Here is a 21193-nt window from a genome sequence, read left to right on the forward strand (position 1 = left end):
AAGAGCAGTCATATGAGGTTATGTTTAAGGTGCAACATAACATAACCTAACCTATCATAACCTAATCTAACCTAACTTAACCTTTTTTGTCAAAAAAAGTTAGAAATCTATGAGATTCCAACAATGAAGATGACCTAACCTATTTTTTTTCTAACCTAACCTTACATATAAACTACTAGCGGCTTCGTTCGCGAATATCTAAAATAATGAAGTTGCTTCCGTACGCGTCTGTAGTCACAGAAGAAGTAACAATGAAGTAGAATGGCGGGAAGTTTAAAATGGCTGAAAGTATAGTCTTTGGAAGTATAGTGTACAGTCTCCATAGTGTAGTCAATTGGATTTGATGTTGACGTAGCTGTCGGTAATACAGTGTGATAATACAGTGTGATGGTACTATAGTACTTAGGTTTGAGCTTCATTGCTGGAATGCTAGATGGCGTTAAAGTAGTCAAATAGCCAGATGCAGAGGTATTATTGGCTAAACAATTTCTTTATTTTATTTAAAAAATAATTTTTTTTATTAAATAAAAAGTAGCCTATAACCATTCGGGGACCACTAAGAATATGTGTACAAATTTTCATGATGATCGATTAAGTAGTTTTTGCGTGAAAGTGTAACAAACATCAGGACTTTCGCATTTTTAATATTAGTAGGGATTCTAAGCTAATTTAACCTCAAATATGAACTAACCTAACTTATCATAACCAAACTTCACTTTTTCTTCTTGAAAAAAAGTTAGAAATTTATGACACACTAACTTTTAAGATGATCTAATCTCCTTTTTTAACCTAACCCCAAATATGTTCTATTCTAACACTACTTAACCTCAAAAATGAACTAACCTAACTTAATCCAACCTAACTTAACCTAAACTATAACCTAACCTAACCAAACCTTTCAAAACCTAACCTAACTCAACATAACCTAACCTAACCTCAAAAAATATGAATATATCCTGCTGATGTTGAATAAATTAGCAATTTTGTATCAAGATAATGATGCTGGTTTGAAATGACGAGTGCATTCGTCCATTATTTATCTTTTTCGTTGCGGTCCACATCCGCTCGACCACAAAACGTCCCGCTGCAATCCGTCAGCCCCGAGAAAAAGATACGCGCAAACAGGAAAACGATGAGAGGCAAGCTCGAGAAATTAGAAAAGATTCCAGCAATAAATTTCGTTGTACGAATTCGCTTTCAGCGGCCATGACGACGGTTGTAGTGTGGCTTGTATGATGTGGTGGTGGAGCTGGTGGCACACCGGAAAGCGAGGACCTTCGCGGAATACGGAAACGGCGCGCAATATACGAAAAGAGAACGAGTTAACTGACATAAAGAGAGATGTAGCCGCCGCGCATGAAATATTGCCGAAGGAAACTAAATGGGAGGAAGGACAATATATCACCAGCCACCAAGAGCGTTATATTGTATTATGGTGGCGATATGAAGAATTATTTGACCCTAATGTGTCTTTCGGAGATGAGAGATATCTTTATTTATTTATTTAAAGTAAATAAATATAAAAACTGCTCACTTTTACTGGTGTAGGAGGATTTTTAATTAAGGTAACAAAAGGATGGAATAATGATGTGCTGTGTACGAGTAGGAGTTTGGTGTGTGTATGGATGACTGAGGGGTTTTTGTGTTGTGTTGTCGCTGACGGTGCCTCCGCACGCATGCGCTTTTTGAAAAGTGGAGGGTGGACGTCAGTCGGCGTCAAGCGGCCGCCGTCAGTTTCGCAACGTAGCCCGTCGCCAAACGAAGGGCGAGCACATTCCCCTCAACAACACCATTCATACATTGTGGCGCGTTACGGTCTCGCCCGGTTGGTGGCGGCCCGACACGCCATCTGGCGGCTGAGACGGTCGGGCTCGCAACCGTGCGACAATCACACCGACACTGACTCGTATGTACCACTTTAAAAAATGCAAACAATCTCTTCGCTTCTCAAAAATCTCACCCCTTCACGCTGTTTTTTTGTCTCTCGCACACATTCAGCGTGAATAATCTCCCCGGGGTTTTGTTCGCTGTAATGTTTGCCACTTTACACTTTCAGCAGCAATCAGCAACCGCTTTGGAATGCCAAGTTGCGCATGCGGTTGATTGAGGCGTGCGTTAAATCTTTTTTTAACCACAGATGTTGGCGAAGCGAAAAACTAGTTTCAGAAATGACGCATTGCCAAAACTCAGCGTATTGATTTTGTAATCTGGTAAATTTTCATCCATCATTTCATCCCGTAACATTTCGTAAAATTTCGGATGTTGAATGGAAAAACAAAGTATTGATTCGTTGGCCGAAACCGGCGCCGACGACATAATGTGAAGTGTTATTTTGAAGTTCTATTACAAAGTTTGCGTATAATCGATTCGGTACCACATCGCACCGTGCTGACGGTGTGCCGATGACGTCTTCCACATCTCCCCCCGGCGGCGGCGGCGGCGGCGGTTCTCTCACGAGCAGATACACCCGCGCAAACTTAATCACTGCCTCGTAACTTTTACAGAATTACTCTTACTCTTTTCATAAATATAGAGAAAGATCTTTATAACGACTTTAGAACTAGAAAAAGCTTTCGTAGCACCAATTAAATCAATTCATGATTTATTTACTTAAATATTTTCAGTTTTAGTTGAAAAAATGATGAGAAAAATTCGATTTGTGGCTAAAAATAAAAATTTAAATATTAAAACGATTAACGGATGTGCGCACGAACATATCGCATGTAATATTTCAAGGTGCACTTTTCAAAACGCATTGCCATCGATCGTATCACATTAAACATTTAGAACACAATTTGTATGTAAATCGAATGAGGAAGGAATGCAATCTTGACGTCACAATCACGTGCAGGAAGTAATCCCTACTAATATTATAAATGCGAAAGTCCTGATGTTTGTTACACTTTCTCGCAAAAACTACTTAACCGATCATCATGAAAATTTGTACACATATTCTTAGTGGTCCCCGAATGGTTATAGGCTACTTTTTATTTAATAAAAAAATTATTTTTTAAATAAAATAAAGAAATTGTTTAGCCAATAATACCTCTGCATCTGGCTATTTGACTACTTTAACGCCATCTAGCATTCCAGCAATGAAGCTCAAACCTAAGTACTATAGTACCATCACACTGTATTATCACACTGTATTACCGACAGCTACGTCAACATCAAATCCAAATGACTACACTATGGAGACTGTACACTATACTTCCATAGACTATACTTTCAACCATTTTAAACTTCCCGTCATTCTACTTCACTGTTACTTCTTCTGTGACTACAGACGCGTACGGAAGCAGCTTCATTATTTTAGATATTCGCGAGCGAAGCCGCGGGTTAAAGCTAGTAAGTTAATAAATACCATTTTCATGTTTTTAAACAATAAAATGAAAAAAATGCGTTTTTTATGGTAGGCAACTCTTCTTACACTCAATCATTGAAAGTTACATAACCCTAAGTGTACTTTTCTTTGATAAAGTTGTTTTTTATTTAAAAAATCATCAAATTCGCGCTGGAAACAAAAAAACGAGTTTTCTTTTTGTTCAATTATTGCAAGTTTTATAAAATAAATACATTTTCTTGCTGACAATAGAATACTTGTGATGAAAAGTAATGAAAAAGCTAGTTAAAGCTAGTAAGTTAATAAATACCATTTTCATGTTTTCAAACAATAAAATGAAAAAATTAATTATTTATGGTAGGCAACTCTTTTTACACTCAATCATTGAAAGTGGCATAACCCAAAGTGTTCTTTTCTTTGATAAAATTGTTTTTTATTAAAATAATCATCAAATTCGCACGGGAAACAAAAAAATTGAAGTTTTTTTGTTCAAATTTTGCAAGTTTTATAAAATAAATACATTTTTCTGCTGACAATAGAATACTTGTGATGAAAAGTAATGAAAAAGTTGCTTTTACAGTGGCGACACTTGAAAAACACTTTACAGTTATAAACTAAGCATATTCATCTTGTTAGGCGTACTAATTAGTAAACTTTTGAGGTAAAATACAGAGGACTTTGCTAATTGCTCATGCCTTCGAGCACTTTTAACCGCGCGCGCGAGCGCGAAGCGAAACCGTAAAGATACTCGTATATCCAGTTTCTGTGCTCACATTGACGCCTACGCCTACCGCTGGAAACCTAGTTATGATAACCACATGCAAAACGCCTTCGTTATTCATTTACTCTTGTTAATATAATGATGAAGAATAAATTATTTTCAGGGGGAAAAGTTGGCATCCGAAATAAATTCGCTTGATTTTTTATTGAGGTTAACACGTTTCAAGCGTGGTTGCGCAATTTTCATCACAGCTAAATGCACACCAGAGACACGCGCCTTTGTGCGGCATAATCAACATATATGCACACAAACAGCACAGCACACGCGTCGTGAAAAGCCGCCGCCGACGCTATTCAACGCTTGCGCCTGCATAGATCAGTGAATAGATCAAGTGTTAATAAGTCGGGCGCGTTGAAAGAGCCAGCTGTCGCTCCGGAAGCATAAGCGTCCGGAAAACTACCCCTTTAGCGACAGCCCTAAGTCGAAAATTGGTCAAAGGCTTTCGCAACACTCAAAGGGATTTAACAAGCAACTAAAAAAATCTTAAACTAAAGTTAAACGCGAGAAAATTTAAACAAATTTACGAAGGAAACGTGTTGGTAATGTGTGGAATTTGAGGGGGAAAGAATATTGAGAAATGGAGGGATCTTAAGCCGGCTGGAAATCAATGAGGGGGCGGCGGAGGACTTTTGTTCTTATTTTCGGTAGATTACTGTACATCGGTGGAATACCAATTAGTTTGGAATTGGAGACGCAGGAGACATTTATTGAGTTCAGTTTTATTTTATTTTTAGAACACATATTTCGATTGCGAATATCTCGGAAACTAAAATTGATAGAAAGTAACCGATAGAAGATTCTGAATCTTCGGGAAATTCTCTATAAGATAAGCTATTTTCCTAATCAAAATTCAAATGATTAACTACAATAATAAGCAAAAAAAGACAAAAAAATTTCATTATTTTACATTTTTATTGATTTTTTCCCAAATTTTCCCTTTTACGCCCAAATCCAACCCCGTTATATACTCTATTAAGACACTCCTAATACCAGGGGAGTCATTTAACGATATCGCTCGAAAATAAATTATTTTACTAGTAATCGTAAATAAAATATTAACGTAGGTAATAATTTTTTGCCGTTGAGCGGCGATAAGGCGATAAAAGCGCGTTGAGGACAAAACGAATTAGATATCATACAGAGTGTTGCCGGAAATGTCTCCTCGAATAGATATTCTGGCGGTTTTATTAGTGCCTGTATTACTGTCGAGATGAGAACGTATGAAACTAAGAACGGTACAAAGCAAAATGGACCATCTGCAAATCCCTTTACTGTCTTTTCGCAGCGGTGAAGTTCTGAGTTCTTACTGATGACTACACGTGGTTTAACGCTCGGACACTGCGGGCTTATATTTAGTTTATTTTTTATTCGTCATATACGTGCTCGTATGCGCTTTTTACGAGCGCTCCCCGTGTTGGGTACATAAAAAGAAAAACAAAAAACTGATGAAAAAATATTACGAGTTTTTATGCGAAAAAAAAGTGAAATTTCAAATTAAAAAAATTAAATAAATAAAGCACTTTAGTCACGGCTATCGCCGCCCGTGTTTAAAGTATCACTTTTTGTGTCCCAAAACCGTGGAAAAAGTGGCATTTTAAAGGCGGAATAAGAAAAATATATTTTTTAAAATCAATAAAACCAAAAATTTATTGTTTTTCAAGTTTATCGCTTTCTCACAACACTGCTCGAGAAAATCCAGAGCTCAAGCGACTTTTTAAAAATCTACACTATAAAAATTGCGTGGGTGTTTGTTCCGCTCACGTTTTGATTGGAATAAACCGTGCTGACAGCAAATTCCACCGGCGCAAATAAAAGTTATGCAGCAAGATGACGCGATAATCGGCTTAGCGGCCATAATTTAATTTTTTATCTCCATATGCAGATGAAAAATGCACTATATGCAAATTTGCTCGTAATCAACACGCAAAAAATTTTACTACGATTGCTTAATTAGTGAATTATCAACAGAAATATGTAGAGTGTGGAAAAAGCGTAGTAAAATGTAATATTTTCTACTTTTCATCTTGTGTTTTGTGCATTGGGTTTTTATCTGCACACCGGAAACCGCTTTCAGCTGCCAAACCAACCACTGGTGGCTGCGATATGGTGACGCAAATAAAAACAAAAAGAAATACATTTTAGAGCGGTTTATGTATCAAAAACACCAGAAAAATGTTTTTTTGAATGAGAAATATTCAAATTTAAAAAATACCGGTATTTATTTCGGTATACCGGTATTTTTTCTGTCAAAAATCAATATTTTTCTATGAAATAATGTTTGTAATTTATACTTTTTCAAATACCGGTTTTTTTATTATGAGATACCGGTATTTTACCGTAAAAAACCGGTATTTTTCCTTTCAAATACCGGTTTTTTTTTCAATAAAATTAAATTTTTGCTTTAAAAATTTCCAAATAATAAATATAATTATTTTACAAATACCGGTACACCGGTATTTTTCTTTCAAATACCGGTATTTTTTAGTCAAATACCGGTTTTTTAATAAAATTTAATTTTTTCCTTTAAAAATTTCCCAATAATAAATATAAGTATTCTACAAATACCGGTATACCGATACTCAAAGTTCTGTCCCTGTTTCCAGTTGGAAAGTATGGTAATAGCCGTGGTTCCTATTTCTGGGCACTTTTATTAGTATGGTCGGCGGCGTTCTCCCGCTGATCGATACCGGTGGCCCCCGACAGAGTGCCGCCGCCTTTTGAATTACCAACAGCCGTGCACACACAATGCCACCATCATCCACCACCTACCATCACATTAACATTCGTAAACTACGCGCCGCACACAAGCAAAGGGCAATCCGATGCAAATTGCCCAAAAATATCAAGTTATAAATAGTTACCGAAATTAATTTAGATTTGAGCGCGCTGATACGCTGCCAAGTTTCCCCGCGGAGACAGAAAGAGGTCCCAAATGTAATTTTAATGTTTCGGGCACACAGCGCGGCCATTTTCTCCCGGCGGGAGAGACGCAGGGACACACAAAGCGACGATGATTTTATTATATTTGCGGCAATTTTCGGCTCCATTTCAAAACATTAAATCAAAAAAGTGCCTCTCGGCCATCGAATCGATTTCAATTTAGCGTCACTTTTATCTTATGAACAAATTTCGATTGTTTGCGGCGGTTGGAAAACAAGGTGCTTTTGTTCGCCGCCCCGCTTCCGGCAAGGAGTGCACGTGTCCTAGTTGTTTTTGTTACGTTCGACGCCGCCGTTCGATACCGACAAATCAGAACGAAGCAATTCCATTAAAGTTTCGCCACCTCGAAATAGAAATGCTGCAAATCGATGCGAGATAACGTTGTACTACTTATTAAGCAATTTAATTAATAATAACATGTATTTACCATCAGTTTGTTGCGAATTTTATTGATTTTAGCGCAGAAAACACGAAAACACGAAACAAACATGTATATTGTGTTTGCGCAACTATAGGCAACCCAATACACACGCGTAGAGGATCATAAAAAGCCTACAATTGTTATTACTCACCAGGGAAGTGAATTACGTTTAAAGCGCAATATCCACGTGCGTTCCCCGGACACCATTAAATGTTGCTTTTACAATGAACACGTTTACTTAATGAATTAATTAGTTAACAAGGGCTTTTCGTACTTACCACGCGCGCGGGGCGTTGAGCAAATATTTATGCACGCACGGCGTGTGACTGGTTGCGTTTATCGCCACTGGGTGTGCATTGCGTGACCAGGTGACCACCCTAACATTTAATAGCACAAAGGACAATGCATGCAAAACGCTGTCTGGATTTAGAGCACAATTATGATAATTAACAATTAACGCACTGACCTCACTCCTGCCAAGGACACAGGATTGTTGGCAGGCGTATTTATGCCTTGTCAGCAGCCAGGGAGAGAAAAAACCGCGCCTCGGGTAAATTAAGGCATGGAAAGTTTCCAATTTTAATTTGCGCTGTTCATTAATCGTCGCAGCCGACACATGTATTCATATTTCATTATCAGCAAACCGTTTACACAGGATTGTCGGTTAAATGCTGGGGGTGTGAGGGGGCGGTCAACGCGGTCGTATCCGGTGGCGGGCGCGGTCGTCATCTCACGGTCGAACACCGCTTCGAACGTGACGGCGAATAGTGTTAGATTATCCACTTTCGGCCGCCGGAGTGCCGGAAACCTTCCCAACCGCAGGAGCGCGCGCCGCGTTGTTTCATTACAGGATGCAAAATTACGAAAATTATATAAGCGACCCATTGACCCGTGCCGTGGGCGCCGGCTAGCCCTTTGTTACTGGCGCGCCGGGAATTGAACTTCTAGTTTCGATGCATAATTTACCACAAAACACGCTTTGCACACAGCGGAAACGAATAAAGAAGAAGGAATTATGCCCCGCACGCGTTCAACGAATTTATTTCGCTTTCGTTGATTGCATTTGTGCAAATAATTTTCGAACTAGAACTTAGTTTTGTTTTGTTTTTGACGGGTGGCAACACTGCGCATGAATTTGACATTCGCACTAAAATTGGCGCGCTTTTACTGTTAGTAATGTTATCGTGTTGCTGTGGTGTGTGAAGCGCGTAAAATCCGTGTTACAATGTGTAAATCAACAAATAAAAACATAAATAACATCACAATGTGTTCATATAACAAGAGAAGGTTGAATATCGTGCGGGAATGTTGTAAGTATTGTTTGTCGCCTACAATTTGAACTAACGGTCATTCTAACCTCAAAAAAGTCCAAGTATAATAGGCGTATTTGTCACACAGTCACAGAGAAAGAAACACAGAATATAGTGGAGTGATTAAGAGTCAACACGAAAACGGAAAAAGTTGAGTTCGCTAATTAGCTAATGAATAAGTTAAAGGCTGAAAGTCGAACGATGAAACTTTCTGCATGCTTTTTAACGCGCTCATCTTTTATTTTATTCCATGCAACTCGCGCCGAACTTTACTTCGCATGATAAGACGATTACACTTTCAGAGAAGGCCAAATTGCAATCTTTAAAATTGCATTTTATAATATCAAACTAAGAAAACTATTCGTTGCATCGAAAGACAAAAATAAGTAAATTTGAGTATGTTACGTCTATAGGCAACTGTTTAATCATCTGTAAACTGGTTATAAACTCAATTACTCTTGAAAAAATGCTGGTAAATATTTCTTGAAGTCTAAATATGAATTCCACGTCACGAAGTTGTATTCACTTGTGTTTTGTTTAAATGATTTTGTTGTATCGTAACGTGCACCCCAACAAATTAACTGAAAAATCGTGCTTAAGTTATAAAATATGCATTGCAATTTGTAGGGATGTTGGGTTGCATAACTACAACAATATTTCAAACTAGCTTTAACCCGCGGCTTCGATCGCGAATATCTAAAATAATGAAGTTGCTTCCGTACGCGTCTGTAGTCACAGAAGAAGTAACAATGAAGTAGAATGGCGGGAAGTTTAAAATGGCTGAAAGTATAGTCTATGGAAGTATAGTGTACAGTCTCCATAGTGTAGTCAATTGGATTTGATGTTGACGTAGCTGTCGGTAATACAGTGTGATAATACAGTGTGATGGTACTATAGTACTTAGGTTTGAGCTTCATTGCTGGAATGCTAGATGGCGTTAAAGTAGTCAAATAGCTAGATGCAGAGGTATTATTGGCTAAACAATTTCTTTATTTTATTTAAAAAATAATTTTTTTTATTAAATAAAAAGTAACCTATAACCATTCGGGGACCACTAAGAATATGTGTACAAATTTTCATGATGATCGGTTAAGTAGTTTTTGCGTGAAAGTGTAACAAACATCAGGACTTTCGCATTTATAATATTAGTAGGGATTCTAATTTAACATCAAATATGAACTAACCTAACTTATCATAACCAAACTTCACTTTTTCTAATTGAAAAAAGTTAGAAATTTATGACACACTAAGTTTTAAGATCACCTAACCTCCTTTTTTATCCTAATCTCAAATATGTACTATTCTAACCCTACTTAACCTCAAAAATGATCTAACCTAGCTTAATCATTTATAATATTAGTAGGGATGTTACCATCAATGTCATGTCTTTAAAAAAATATTCTAGCTCATAATTGCTAGAAATATAAATATTTTTGTCGTTACCCAAAGGAAATGAATATATACCTTACAAATCGTAAACATTTCATCGTTATATAGAGTTTTTCGTTAAAACAAGTAAATGAAACAGTTTTTCTAAAAGTTTAAAAACACATTTTGAACCAATTAAATGTAAACAAGCTTAATTTACATTTATGGTGGGAGAATATCGCGAGTGGCGCAAAAGAACGGCTTGCGAACTAATTAAAAAATGTTGCAGTAAAGGATGAAGGAAAGCAGCCAGCCGGTAGGAAGCATTATAATTCGCTCGACAATGTTTCGGGTTTAATTAGTTATTTCGCAAAAACAAACAGATGTACTGCTACTTAGCTGAATTAGAAGACGCCGGAAATATCGGCCGACGTCCGGGCATGTTTTTAAAAGGCTAATTAAGACCAGTAATTAAAATCAAATTTTAATTACTCAACACAAAAAAAAATTACTACCCGAATGAAAATCGTGAAATATTCGCCGCGAAAATTACTCACCTACAAGATACGAGTAGGTACGAGTGTAAAAGTAATTGTACCACTAATGCATGTTGAATAACTCATTAGATTCGAAATGGCGGTGCGGTTCCCAGAGGAAACAAGCGAAACCAGCCGGCGCAAACAAATCTATACACAAGTTCATTGAGTACATAACCTCACATCTACTCAGCGTGTATAGACACCGGGCGACAATATTGATTTGCAATAAACGCACGAATATACCTACGGATACACCGCCGAGTAATTATTTATTGCAAACGAAACGAAATGAATTGTTGTGAACTTAAATTAACGCCGTTGAGTACAAATCCGTTAATGTACTAGACGTGTAAATTATTAATCTGATCTTAACTCATTATGATTTAACACGCTGGCGCTCAAATCGATATAGGGGTAGTCTTACTTACATCCCTACATCCGTACATGAAATATGAAGCAAGATTTGCCGCCGAGAACGATTTCGAACGTGTCGAATGCTCAAAGGAGCATCGCACCCTCATGGAAACGTGAAACCTGATTAAGTTCATTAAAAATTGATTTGATTAAACGCTTAATTCGATGATTTATATTCACATCAATTTAAACTTGTTAAAAAATTTAAAAAAAAAAACATTTTTGACCTGTTGGAATTTTTTATTGGTTTACAGATTTCTGTAAAAAAAAATTTTCTTGTAGAAAAAAAAAACAAAATAATTTTGTTAATTTGTGCGTAACATAACTAAAATTGCTCATAATTACAAGAAAAATCACTTAAACCATTAAAAAGTTAAATTTTTAAAGTCTAAACATGTTAAAAAGTATTTAAAAGCATTGAAACACGTTTAAAATCGCGAAAAATTGAAAATTTTCAAAGTTTTCCCCGCGCGTGCGACATCTGAGTAGAAAAGTCAATACACCGATAAACTTACGACCGTACCCACCAGATGGCGCTAGCTGTACTAATCCTGCGTGAATTCGCGTTTGGTGAAAGTTCAAACACCGAATACGCTGGATAATATAATACGCTGTGAGTATACAGACTGTTTGGAACAAGTCGGTATTAAAATAACTCCACAATAATTAAGTTAATCAACGTCGCGACCGGCAGATTACGCAACGACATTTTCCGTGCGCTTGTTTGAAAGTCGCCCACACTCTCGGCGATGACGCTACTCAAGATTAATGAGTCCTGGGTCGCTTTTCCTTTACCTGATCGATAAGGGGATTTTGATAAGAGCGCTAAGAACACGTAAGTGCAACACTAGGCAAAGCGGGTTAGCGCCGATATTCGGGAAGGTAAAAGTAAAGTACGCGCGCTTCAAATTGCCGGCCGGCTTAAAACGGAAAACTTTAAGTGTCTACAAGCTGTTGCACGAAGACGACTACTTGAATAAGTTTTCTTTGACGTTGAGACTCGCTTTCTCCTTGACACGTGCGGAAGGAGGCAGGCGGCTTGTGAAGCGCGCTGCGAATTTATTTTTAGCCCGGCGAAAATTTCGGTTGTCTGCGCGCCCGCCGGTTTTCCATGCGTGCAACCAATCAAATTTTATGGCGGCGCTCGTTAATTAACGATTCGTTTCCGGGACGTCGGCGGGTTTTTGATTTTTATGTATATGAGGGTATTATGGGCGCGCGAATAACTTGATTATTGAGGTCGAGGCTCAAGAACAAGATCACGAACGCAATTGTGTGTGCGAAATTGTAACACTCTGTAGTGTTGTACATTTACGACTTTTGCCATAATACCTGTTCGGGCTAGCGCGTAAGCAATCTCGGTCATGGTCTTTTGATTATTGGTATTGCTACCTGCTAAAAATCGAAACTCGGAAGTGTTACTTTCTTAGGAATCTTGGTGTAGGAAGTGGAGTGACAAGCAACTTAAACTGCGGATTTTGATACATAAACAGGTCAATACCGGTATCAATACCGGTATACCGGTATTTTAATTATCGGTTTTCTTATTTTTTAAATTAAAAATAAAATATAAAATATATATATCAATACCGGTATACCGGTATTTTTTCTGTAAAATACCGATAGTTTTTAATATGATATTACGTCTAATATATACCTGTTTAGCGATATTTTGATTTAAAATACCGGTATACCGAAATACCGGTATTAATATCGGTATACCGGTATTTTAATTTTTAAAATTATCGATATTTCATTTTTTAAATTAAAATTTAAAATATCAAAACAAATAATAAATGAAAATAAAAATACCGGTATTTTTTTTGTTTCAAATACCGGTGTTAAACTAAAAATTCACATTCCTAGACAACGACACTCAAAATAAACTTTCTCCAAAGCATCCCCTAAATTGATTGCTATTAGTTTTGTGTAAGTCATAAACTGAGCCGGTTTAACGTGTAATTAGTGACCGAATCGGTGTGTAACAGCGAGCGCCACACTCGGCATCGTCGCGCAAACCGGTTTTAATTAACAAAATCCCCCTAATTGATAATTGCTTTGTTACCTGATGCTACGCCGTGATTTATACGCGCACTCACAACTTGCCACTTTCCCATCGATTACAATAAATTCTTGCCTGTGATTGGGGTGTTTTCACTCCCCGAATTTGACCGCTCATCCACACATGAATAATTTAACCCTTGCGGCTGGCAATCGGATGATTAATCTATTTGTTTATTAATTAATCAAAAACATTGCGTAACGGTATGAAATTTTAAAATTATGATAAATAAGAAAATATATATATTATTTTATTTTAAAAATATTAGTTGCGTCATGATAGTTTTTAATTAATTACACGAGAATTATTAGAGTTATCAACAAAATTCTTTCAGATATAAAATCTTAATTAAATTTCTACGTCAATGAGTTTTTAAATATTAATTTTCAGTTTATTACAAATAAAGTTATAAACAATTGAAATTCAATTTTCAGAAAAAAAATATAAATTTATTAAAATTTTGGGTTTTTAATTAATTACAATAAAACTATTTAAGTTATCAACAAAATTATTTCATATATAAAATTTTAATTAAATTCTTCATCTATAAGTTTTTTAATTTTATTTCTAGCTTCATTAGAACTAAAGTTATAAACAATTAAAATTCCTTTTCGACAAAAAAAATCATAATTTCACTCAAAATTCAAATCTATTCGTGTAATAATTATCCAAAACTATATCAAAACATTTTCAAATCATAAAATTATATATTTTATCCATAATAGTGTATAATACATATTATTTAGCAAAGAAAAACCTAATAATTACGCAATTTTAGGAATATTTTCCATATAAATACATAAAATTCCTGGGAATACTTGCGTTACACCAACATAACAATAATTTTTCGAAATGATTCATAAAGATAATGTTAACGATCACATGCGGCCTTTATTTTGCAATTAAAACAAATCGAATTTGTATAGATTTTAATGTGTCGATGTGTCGCCTCGGGTTTTACAACACACTACACACCACATAAATTAATTCTCGAATATCGCGTAGGATAAGTTTCACCTTGCTCTTTTCCTACTGCAGCACCGGAATTGAATGAAATGCGACAATGTGACTGAATTATTACGAAATGCTATCAGTCGAAAATGCGCGCAGGTCGTCGACGCACATCAAAACCGTTGCGTGCGTAAAAAATCTCGATGATTGACAAGTCACAAGTCGCAATACAAACAAAACAAAACGAAATAAAATACAGAAAAAAAAACGAACGGATTTTGATCGCTGCGCTGCGCTATTAATACCGGCGGTTAATTGTTTTCAGTATCACGATATCAGTGCTGGTGACTGACGGTGCACATACCGATGCATTTGTTAAACGAATGTTGTTATTAAATTTAAAAACCCCGCATCGTAGTATTACTTATTTATTATCGGTAAGCAAGTAGTAACGTTACAAGCGTACAAGCGGCGAACTCGTGTGCAGCTGTTTTTACCTGTGTGTAAAAGTGTTTGTTGTTGACGAATCCGGTGTGACAAGTCCGTTTCTGGCGACGATTTTAAAGATTGTGGGTGATTGCTCCGCTTGCACAGCGCGGTGCATTTCACAATTCAGTTCGATTTTGTGCGTTTGTCGTGATTGTTGTGTTTATTTTGTGTACTCGTATTTTGTGTATTGACTTGAGATTGGAGACTGTATTTAAAGGTAATTTCTTTTGAGTATTATTTCTAGTGCATCGAACTACGTGTAAATTAACACGTTTTTTGTTTGTGTTATGTCATTAAATGAGTTTTATGTATCGATGATTCTTGGTAGTCGCGCTGTTTCCAGTCTAATGGTGTTAATGGTTTAATGTCTTGATTTGTTCTAATCTATTGTAGACATTTGTGTGTAATTTCATGGTCTACAGCGTGAAACTGCTTGAAAAACATTGAAAATCTATGGTTTTTTTTACATCGTGCGATAATATTTATTACGTAGTGATGGTTTTTAATTAATTACAAGAAAAGTATTTGAGTTAGAGACATGATTCTTTCGGATATATTTTCTCAATTAAATTCTACGTCTATAAATATATAAATTTTAGTTTTAACTTTATTACAATTAAAGTTATAAACAATTAAAATTTAGTTTTGAAGGCAAAAAAATAAATAAATGGTTTTTAATTAATTTCAACAAAACTATTTGAGTTTTCAACAAAATTCTTTCAGAGATATATTCTCAATTAAATTCTGCATCTATAAATATATAAATTTTATTTTTAACTTTATTACAACAAAAGTTATAAACAATTAAAATTCATTTTTGAAGGCAAAAAAATAAATAAATGGATTTTAATTAATTACAACAAAACTATTTGAGTTATCAACAAAATTCTTTCAGAAATATATTCTTAATTAAATTCTGCATCTATAAATATATAAATTTTATTTTTAACTTTATTACAATTATAGTTATAAACAATTAAAATTCATTTTTGAAGGCAAGAAAAATAAAAAAATGGTTTTTAATTAATTACAACAAAACTATGAGAGTTATCAACAAAATTATTTCAGAGATATATTCTCAATTAAATTCTACATCTATAAATATATAAATTTTATTTCTAACTTTATAACAACAAAAGTTATAAACAATTAAAATAAATTTTTTAGGCAAAAAAACGTAAATTTATTAAAATTTTACGTTTTTTACTTTATTTGTTGATAAAATTCACTGCCACTATAAAAAAAAACAAACACTTAAGCTTATAATAAATATGCACTATACAGTAACATGGATTTATCGATCTAAGAATTGTTTCGATTCAATTCGTTGAATTAAACGATGTTTACGCGAAATAAATTTACTATGTTGCTAACAGTTTAAGCGCTTCGGATTGATTAAGTGCAACAGTGTAAATATTTGATTCAAGGCTACAGCTTTCTTTTCTTTGCCATTTCAACAATTCTAGAATTTTTTTCCTTACCAATAACTTTCGATTATTTACATTTGAAAAATAAAAAAAATTAAAATAAAAAAAAACGCAAAAATTCGAAACACAATTAATGATGTTGGATTTTAATGATTTGTTTTACATTTATACCCTCTCTCTATGCATCTTTTAATTGGATACTAAAATTTCACAATCATAATTTTAATGCCTAAAGAGAAAAAAATATTTTTTGAATCTTTAAAACTGAACAAGACGATGTGCATTAAAAATTATTTACCAAATGAAAGCCTGCTTGCTTTGGCGTAGAAGTAAACATCAAAGGCAAGCAGACGTGCATGGCATTCATAAGTGCACTGCTTTTCTAATGCGAGTCTCATGCACTTAGCGAAACGAATTTCCCGCAAGATGTTCGCAGCGGTTTTGGCCTGCGGTTGAACATAAATCACCGGCGCATTTGTTGAATTTTTAAGCGTTAATTTACTGCATTTTTGAGAGTTGGGTTGTTTGCTTAACTAAGAATGCAGCGCACCTGTTGCCGAAGTTCTTCTGCAAGTCGCGCTGAGTGGATGCGTAATTGTGTTACCCTAAAGAATGAATAAAACATATGCTCCGGCAAAGAATGAAATTGAATGAAATCGAAAAATAGGTTTCCGAAGGTGTTGCAGCTGTCCGTTTGCATTGAGAAATGAAAAATCGGCCTCCAGCGCACGACGCGGACGTGGTGGAAATGGGAAAGCGGCGCTCGCGTCGTGGAGGAGGCGGGAGTGCGCGATCCAGTGCGCGCGCGGGACGCCGTCGACGAGAGTCTCACCACACTTGCCGGCACTAACGCGTTTTGTTGTTTTCGCAGGGACGGCGGGGACGGAGAGAGACGTGGAGGAGCTAGGCGCGTGCCCAGTCTGCGGCTAGCGAACGGGCGGGTGGCCGCAGCTCAGTCCGAAGAGGAGATCCGCTCGCCGCCGCCGCGCCGCTTGGCCAAGGATGACTCCATCAAGATCAGCATCGAGAACACCAACACGTGCACCGACTCCCTGGTGACCGCACTCGATGACGAGACGCTGCTCATCGCGGACTTCCTCTCCAACGACATGAACTACAAGGGCAGCGGCAAGGTGCACTTCGGTGTAGACGATGTGTCGCTCTATGGCACCCCCAAGGAGGAGCCGGGCCCGACGCCGCTCGGTTCCACCGAAGCTGGCAAGCAGAGTTTCCTCAAGAACCAACTGCAGGCCCTCTTTCAGCCCACCGACAACAAGCTGGCGATGAAGCTCTTCGGCTCCAAGAAGGCGCTGATGAAGGAGCGCATTCGACAGAAGGCCGCCGGACACTGGGTCATACATCCTTGCTCCAGCTTCCGGTGAGTGCAATTCTCGTCATCAACATCATCATCATCATCATCCACATCACATCACAATATGCATATTATATTATACCAGCGACAAAACCGATAATTTGTTGCTCCTCGACGCATGCAATCACAAATGTTTCCGGCCGAGCGTAATTTTATCGACGTATTCAAATGAATTTTAAATATTCGCATAATTATCATTTCTATGGAAATGCAGGTGCAGATTAATCCGGCGTGTTTACATTAACATTACATCATTTATTCAAACACACCGCACGTGTGTTAAAAATTAAAAATTAAATAAATTAACAACAAAATGCGCGATTTTCATGTGCGTGCAGCCATCGGAATGAACGCAAACAGTATGTGAATTATTCCGAATGAATTCGTGTGTTCTTCTGGCCGAGTGAGCACTTTTACCCAAATTAATATCATCTGCTATGTGCCTAATAAGCAATTATTCACTGATGGCGGCCGGTGCAGAGGACAATCACGCCGATCGTTAATAAGTGTGCTCCCAATCTTGTTTGTGGTTGCGATCAGAACCACAATTGAAACTATTTCGTGAATCTCGACGTAATTAATCAAAGTACGAGTAATTAATTCCCCCCAAAACACTTGTCAATCAGCGAATATAATTTAAGTTGAATTTTTCAATGTCGTTGCCGCAATGGCGACATATTTATTATCTCCGCGAAGATATATAATTAGGTGTCAAGTTCAGCTCTCTCGCAGTCGGGAGCGCTATCATTTGTTTCGGTCACTTTTTTTCTATTTTTTCTATCGGCGAGTAAAAATAGAAAACAAGTCAACGCGTGTCTGATTCATTGATTCCTCCTGCCTGCACTTTTCGTTTTGTTTGTATTTGGATTTATATCAACTCCAAATGTATGGATCGCGTGGGCGCTTGTCATAATCGATTCTTTTCAAACGTGCTTAACGCCGCGATCCGCAATTTACGCGAATAAAAGAGATTAATTTGCAATAAAAATTAGCGCACAATGCGGCGGAATATGCGCAATTATCTGATTGAATCAGTGACATATTTTTATTTTTTTCAATTTGGTTTTTTTCCACTTTTAGCGAATTTAAAGCGGTTCGTCGATGGTTAAATATTTAAAAAGGTCAAAACGATACAAACCCAGAGGTTGGCAAATCAAGAAATTGCATTTTCGATCGCGAACGTGAATTATTTACTCACTTTAGGGAAGAGATGCAAATGCAAAATCGTGTTTTAGGTTTTTTTTTTATTTTTATTTTGGTGAAGCAATCGAAAACGTTGCTTTGCATTGCGATTACAAGTTCACTCAGTGAATAAACTTCAACTTGTAACCGTGACAAGCAGCGGGAGCAAGTGTAATCCGTCAAAACTGCACGCGAATTTAAATAAGACGCTTTTCCGGGCTTCCCAGGCGCTAAATGTAGGTGAAATGTAAAACATCGCATAAAGTTGAACGGAATGATAAATGTGCATCAGGTGAAGACTTTTTCGTAAATTACCCGTCGCCTGTGCCTATCTTAATGAATTTTTTATTGATTTTTTAAATTATTTCAGATATTTATGCATTAAAATACAATTTGATCACATGCGCGGGTAAACAGTAATGCTTTGCTTTTTTTAATTGATGCTACAACCAGTATGTGTCATAGATAATTGCATAGTTGGCTCTCGGTACGATTTGTAGCCTTAATTGAGGCTTATGCGCCTCAAATTGGATGCGCGCGGCGCGTTCTAATTGAATGGAGACTTTGCGACCGCAGCAATGGAATTCCACACTCGATTGTCAATCCATGTTTTGTTCTTTGCCACTTTTCGGAATACATTTCAATCGAATTTCGGGCTTAAAATATATTTGCGTGTCGCCAAATATGATTGTATCATTAAAATATCCACTTTTTCACATATTTCGAAACACTTGTCATGTTTTTTTTGTGTGAAACATGCACGGTGAAAAAGTAATCGTTTCGTGTAATCCACAACGAGCATTCAAATTTCATGTGCATTCTTTAAATATCCAAAAACGAGCCGGAACCGATTCGGGCGGAATATAATGCGGTGTAAACGTTGCTGCGACATAGGTTTGGAAATGTACAACAATGAAAAATTGATTTATTGAAGTTGCATTATCGGCCCATGTGTTTAGCTGTCGCTCATTGTTCGACATTTCGCGCTGCGGTGCGAAATTGCAATCGAACAAAAGTTTTTTTTTCCCATTTAAGAAAAGTTACGTTTCGTAAACATCTGTACCCACACATACAGAGAATTTATTTGTAAATATTTAGACGCGGTTAAAGTGTGTAAAATATTTTTTTGCTGGAAGTAATCAACTCACTCGTTCCGGAATAAACTGAATTTAATGATTGAACGTTAACTGATCACATGCAGCTGAGAGATGATTGGTGCGCGAAACGTTCAATAACTTATTGCGCGCGGATATAATGTAAACTTGACTTGAAATTGGTATTTTTGCCCTGACCGATATTCACGATCATGATCACATGTCGATGATTTTTTTTTTGATTTTTGTAATTTTTTTCGTGTTTGCTGATGAGTAAACACACTGGTAGTGGTGTATCGTGTATCACGTCTCATGTCTCTAACACTTCATGCATATTTAGACAACCCATATTACCTCATTTGCCGCACGGGTTGCCTACCATCAACTATTTACACCTATACTGTTTGTTACGTAATTCTACATTTCACAGATGATTTATGACGCGTGTAATGAAACATTTCTATCATACTTAATGTCAACACGTTAGTATTGAAAGAAAGGTACTAGTAAAAAATATTCCAACCTAAAAAAATGCAAAACAGGGTTGATATTGCATTGTAAAGTTTAACGACTTTTTTCGGTTTAATCCTACACCTGTTTTCGCTTCCATTTCGTGTGTGCTGTTTATATTCCACCTGCAGTGTTCAGAAACAGAGTTATTTTGTGTGAAGTTTTATAGGTTAGGATGAAATTCGTTCAACAGTTAGTATGCGCGTTTGGAGCTAGGTGGCATTCGCAGTAGGTGCTCAAATAATCCAACACCCACTTGCATACACATTGGCTCTTTGCTCTTGTTTCATTTCGGCCGGCTGCGCGTTTGGGTGTAGCCAGTTTAATATAAAACAACACGGCCATTGAAATTCGTGACATTGCCCTTGAGCCTTGAACTAGTTATTGCCGCCCACGGAGCAACGCAGTGCACGAGCGCGCCATACACCACACCGCCATTTTCTATGTGTATGTGAATTTGTGGAAACGTTAAATCGACCGCGCGAACAATGCACATTCCGCATTATCGTGGATAAAGTCTCGTAATACACGCGAATACTTTTGATTAACTCGAACATTTTATTCCGTTTGATCTGCACGCATGCATTGGGATATTCGGAGGCTTTCACTTGAGATTTACGAGGCTTCTGTTGAAACGATAAACAATTGACGTATTTATAAAGCCAAAAATGATTTAGATCGGTCGGTTTATATTAGCATTAAGTTTTAAGTGCGGCATATCGTAAACAGGCAACCAGAATGCTTAAAATAAGTTCATATACGTAATATTCACATTGAGAAACACATTGTATCTCACATATAGCACGCAGTCTTATAAACAAGCAACCAAGTTTACATACTACATTACAGTGAGAAATTCCGCGCAAATTTTTGCCGAAAATTTTGCATGCGTCCGGTGTAAAATTCAATTTCCGGTTCGCAACTGTTTGAGAATTGTGAAAAAAAAGCGCCCGGTTGGTAATTTTATAGCTGAAAAACGCGCGCAGCAAT

At 36.7% G+C, this 21193-nt stretch overlaps 1 protein-coding gene across 14 annotated transcripts in view; it reads left to right on the forward strand.

The window, feature by feature from the left end:
* Ih (hyperpolarization activated cyclic nucleotide gated potassium channel Ih) overlaps positions 1 to 21193 on the forward strand; it is a 67395-nt gene that overhangs the window by 22705 nt on the left and 23497 nt on the right. For 11 of the 14 annotated variants that reach the window (XM_065310563.1, XM_065310565.1, XM_065310568.1 and 8 more), the window contains one exon: positions 16917 to 17423. In XM_065310563.1, the coding sequence (XP_065166635.1) occupies positions 16917 to 17423 (507 nt within the window). Of the gene's footprint in view, positions 1 to 1768; positions 1907 to 8775; positions 8796 to 14710; positions 14836 to 16916; positions 17424 to 21193 lie in introns of those variants that run through there. The other 3 variants (XM_065310578.1, XM_065310571.1, XM_065310576.1) reach the window with 3 other exon arrangements.

Source organism: Atheta coriaria, unplaced genomic scaffold (assembly GCF_025399875.1).
Source record: "Atheta coriaria isolate IRGN ID8LTWV9N9 unplaced genomic scaffold, Caltech_Dcor_3.1 hic_scaffold_9_pilon, whole genome shotgun sequence".
In the NCBI taxonomy this organism is placed as follows: Eukaryota; Metazoa; Arthropoda; class Insecta; order Coleoptera; family Staphylinidae; genus Dalotia; species Dalotia coriaria.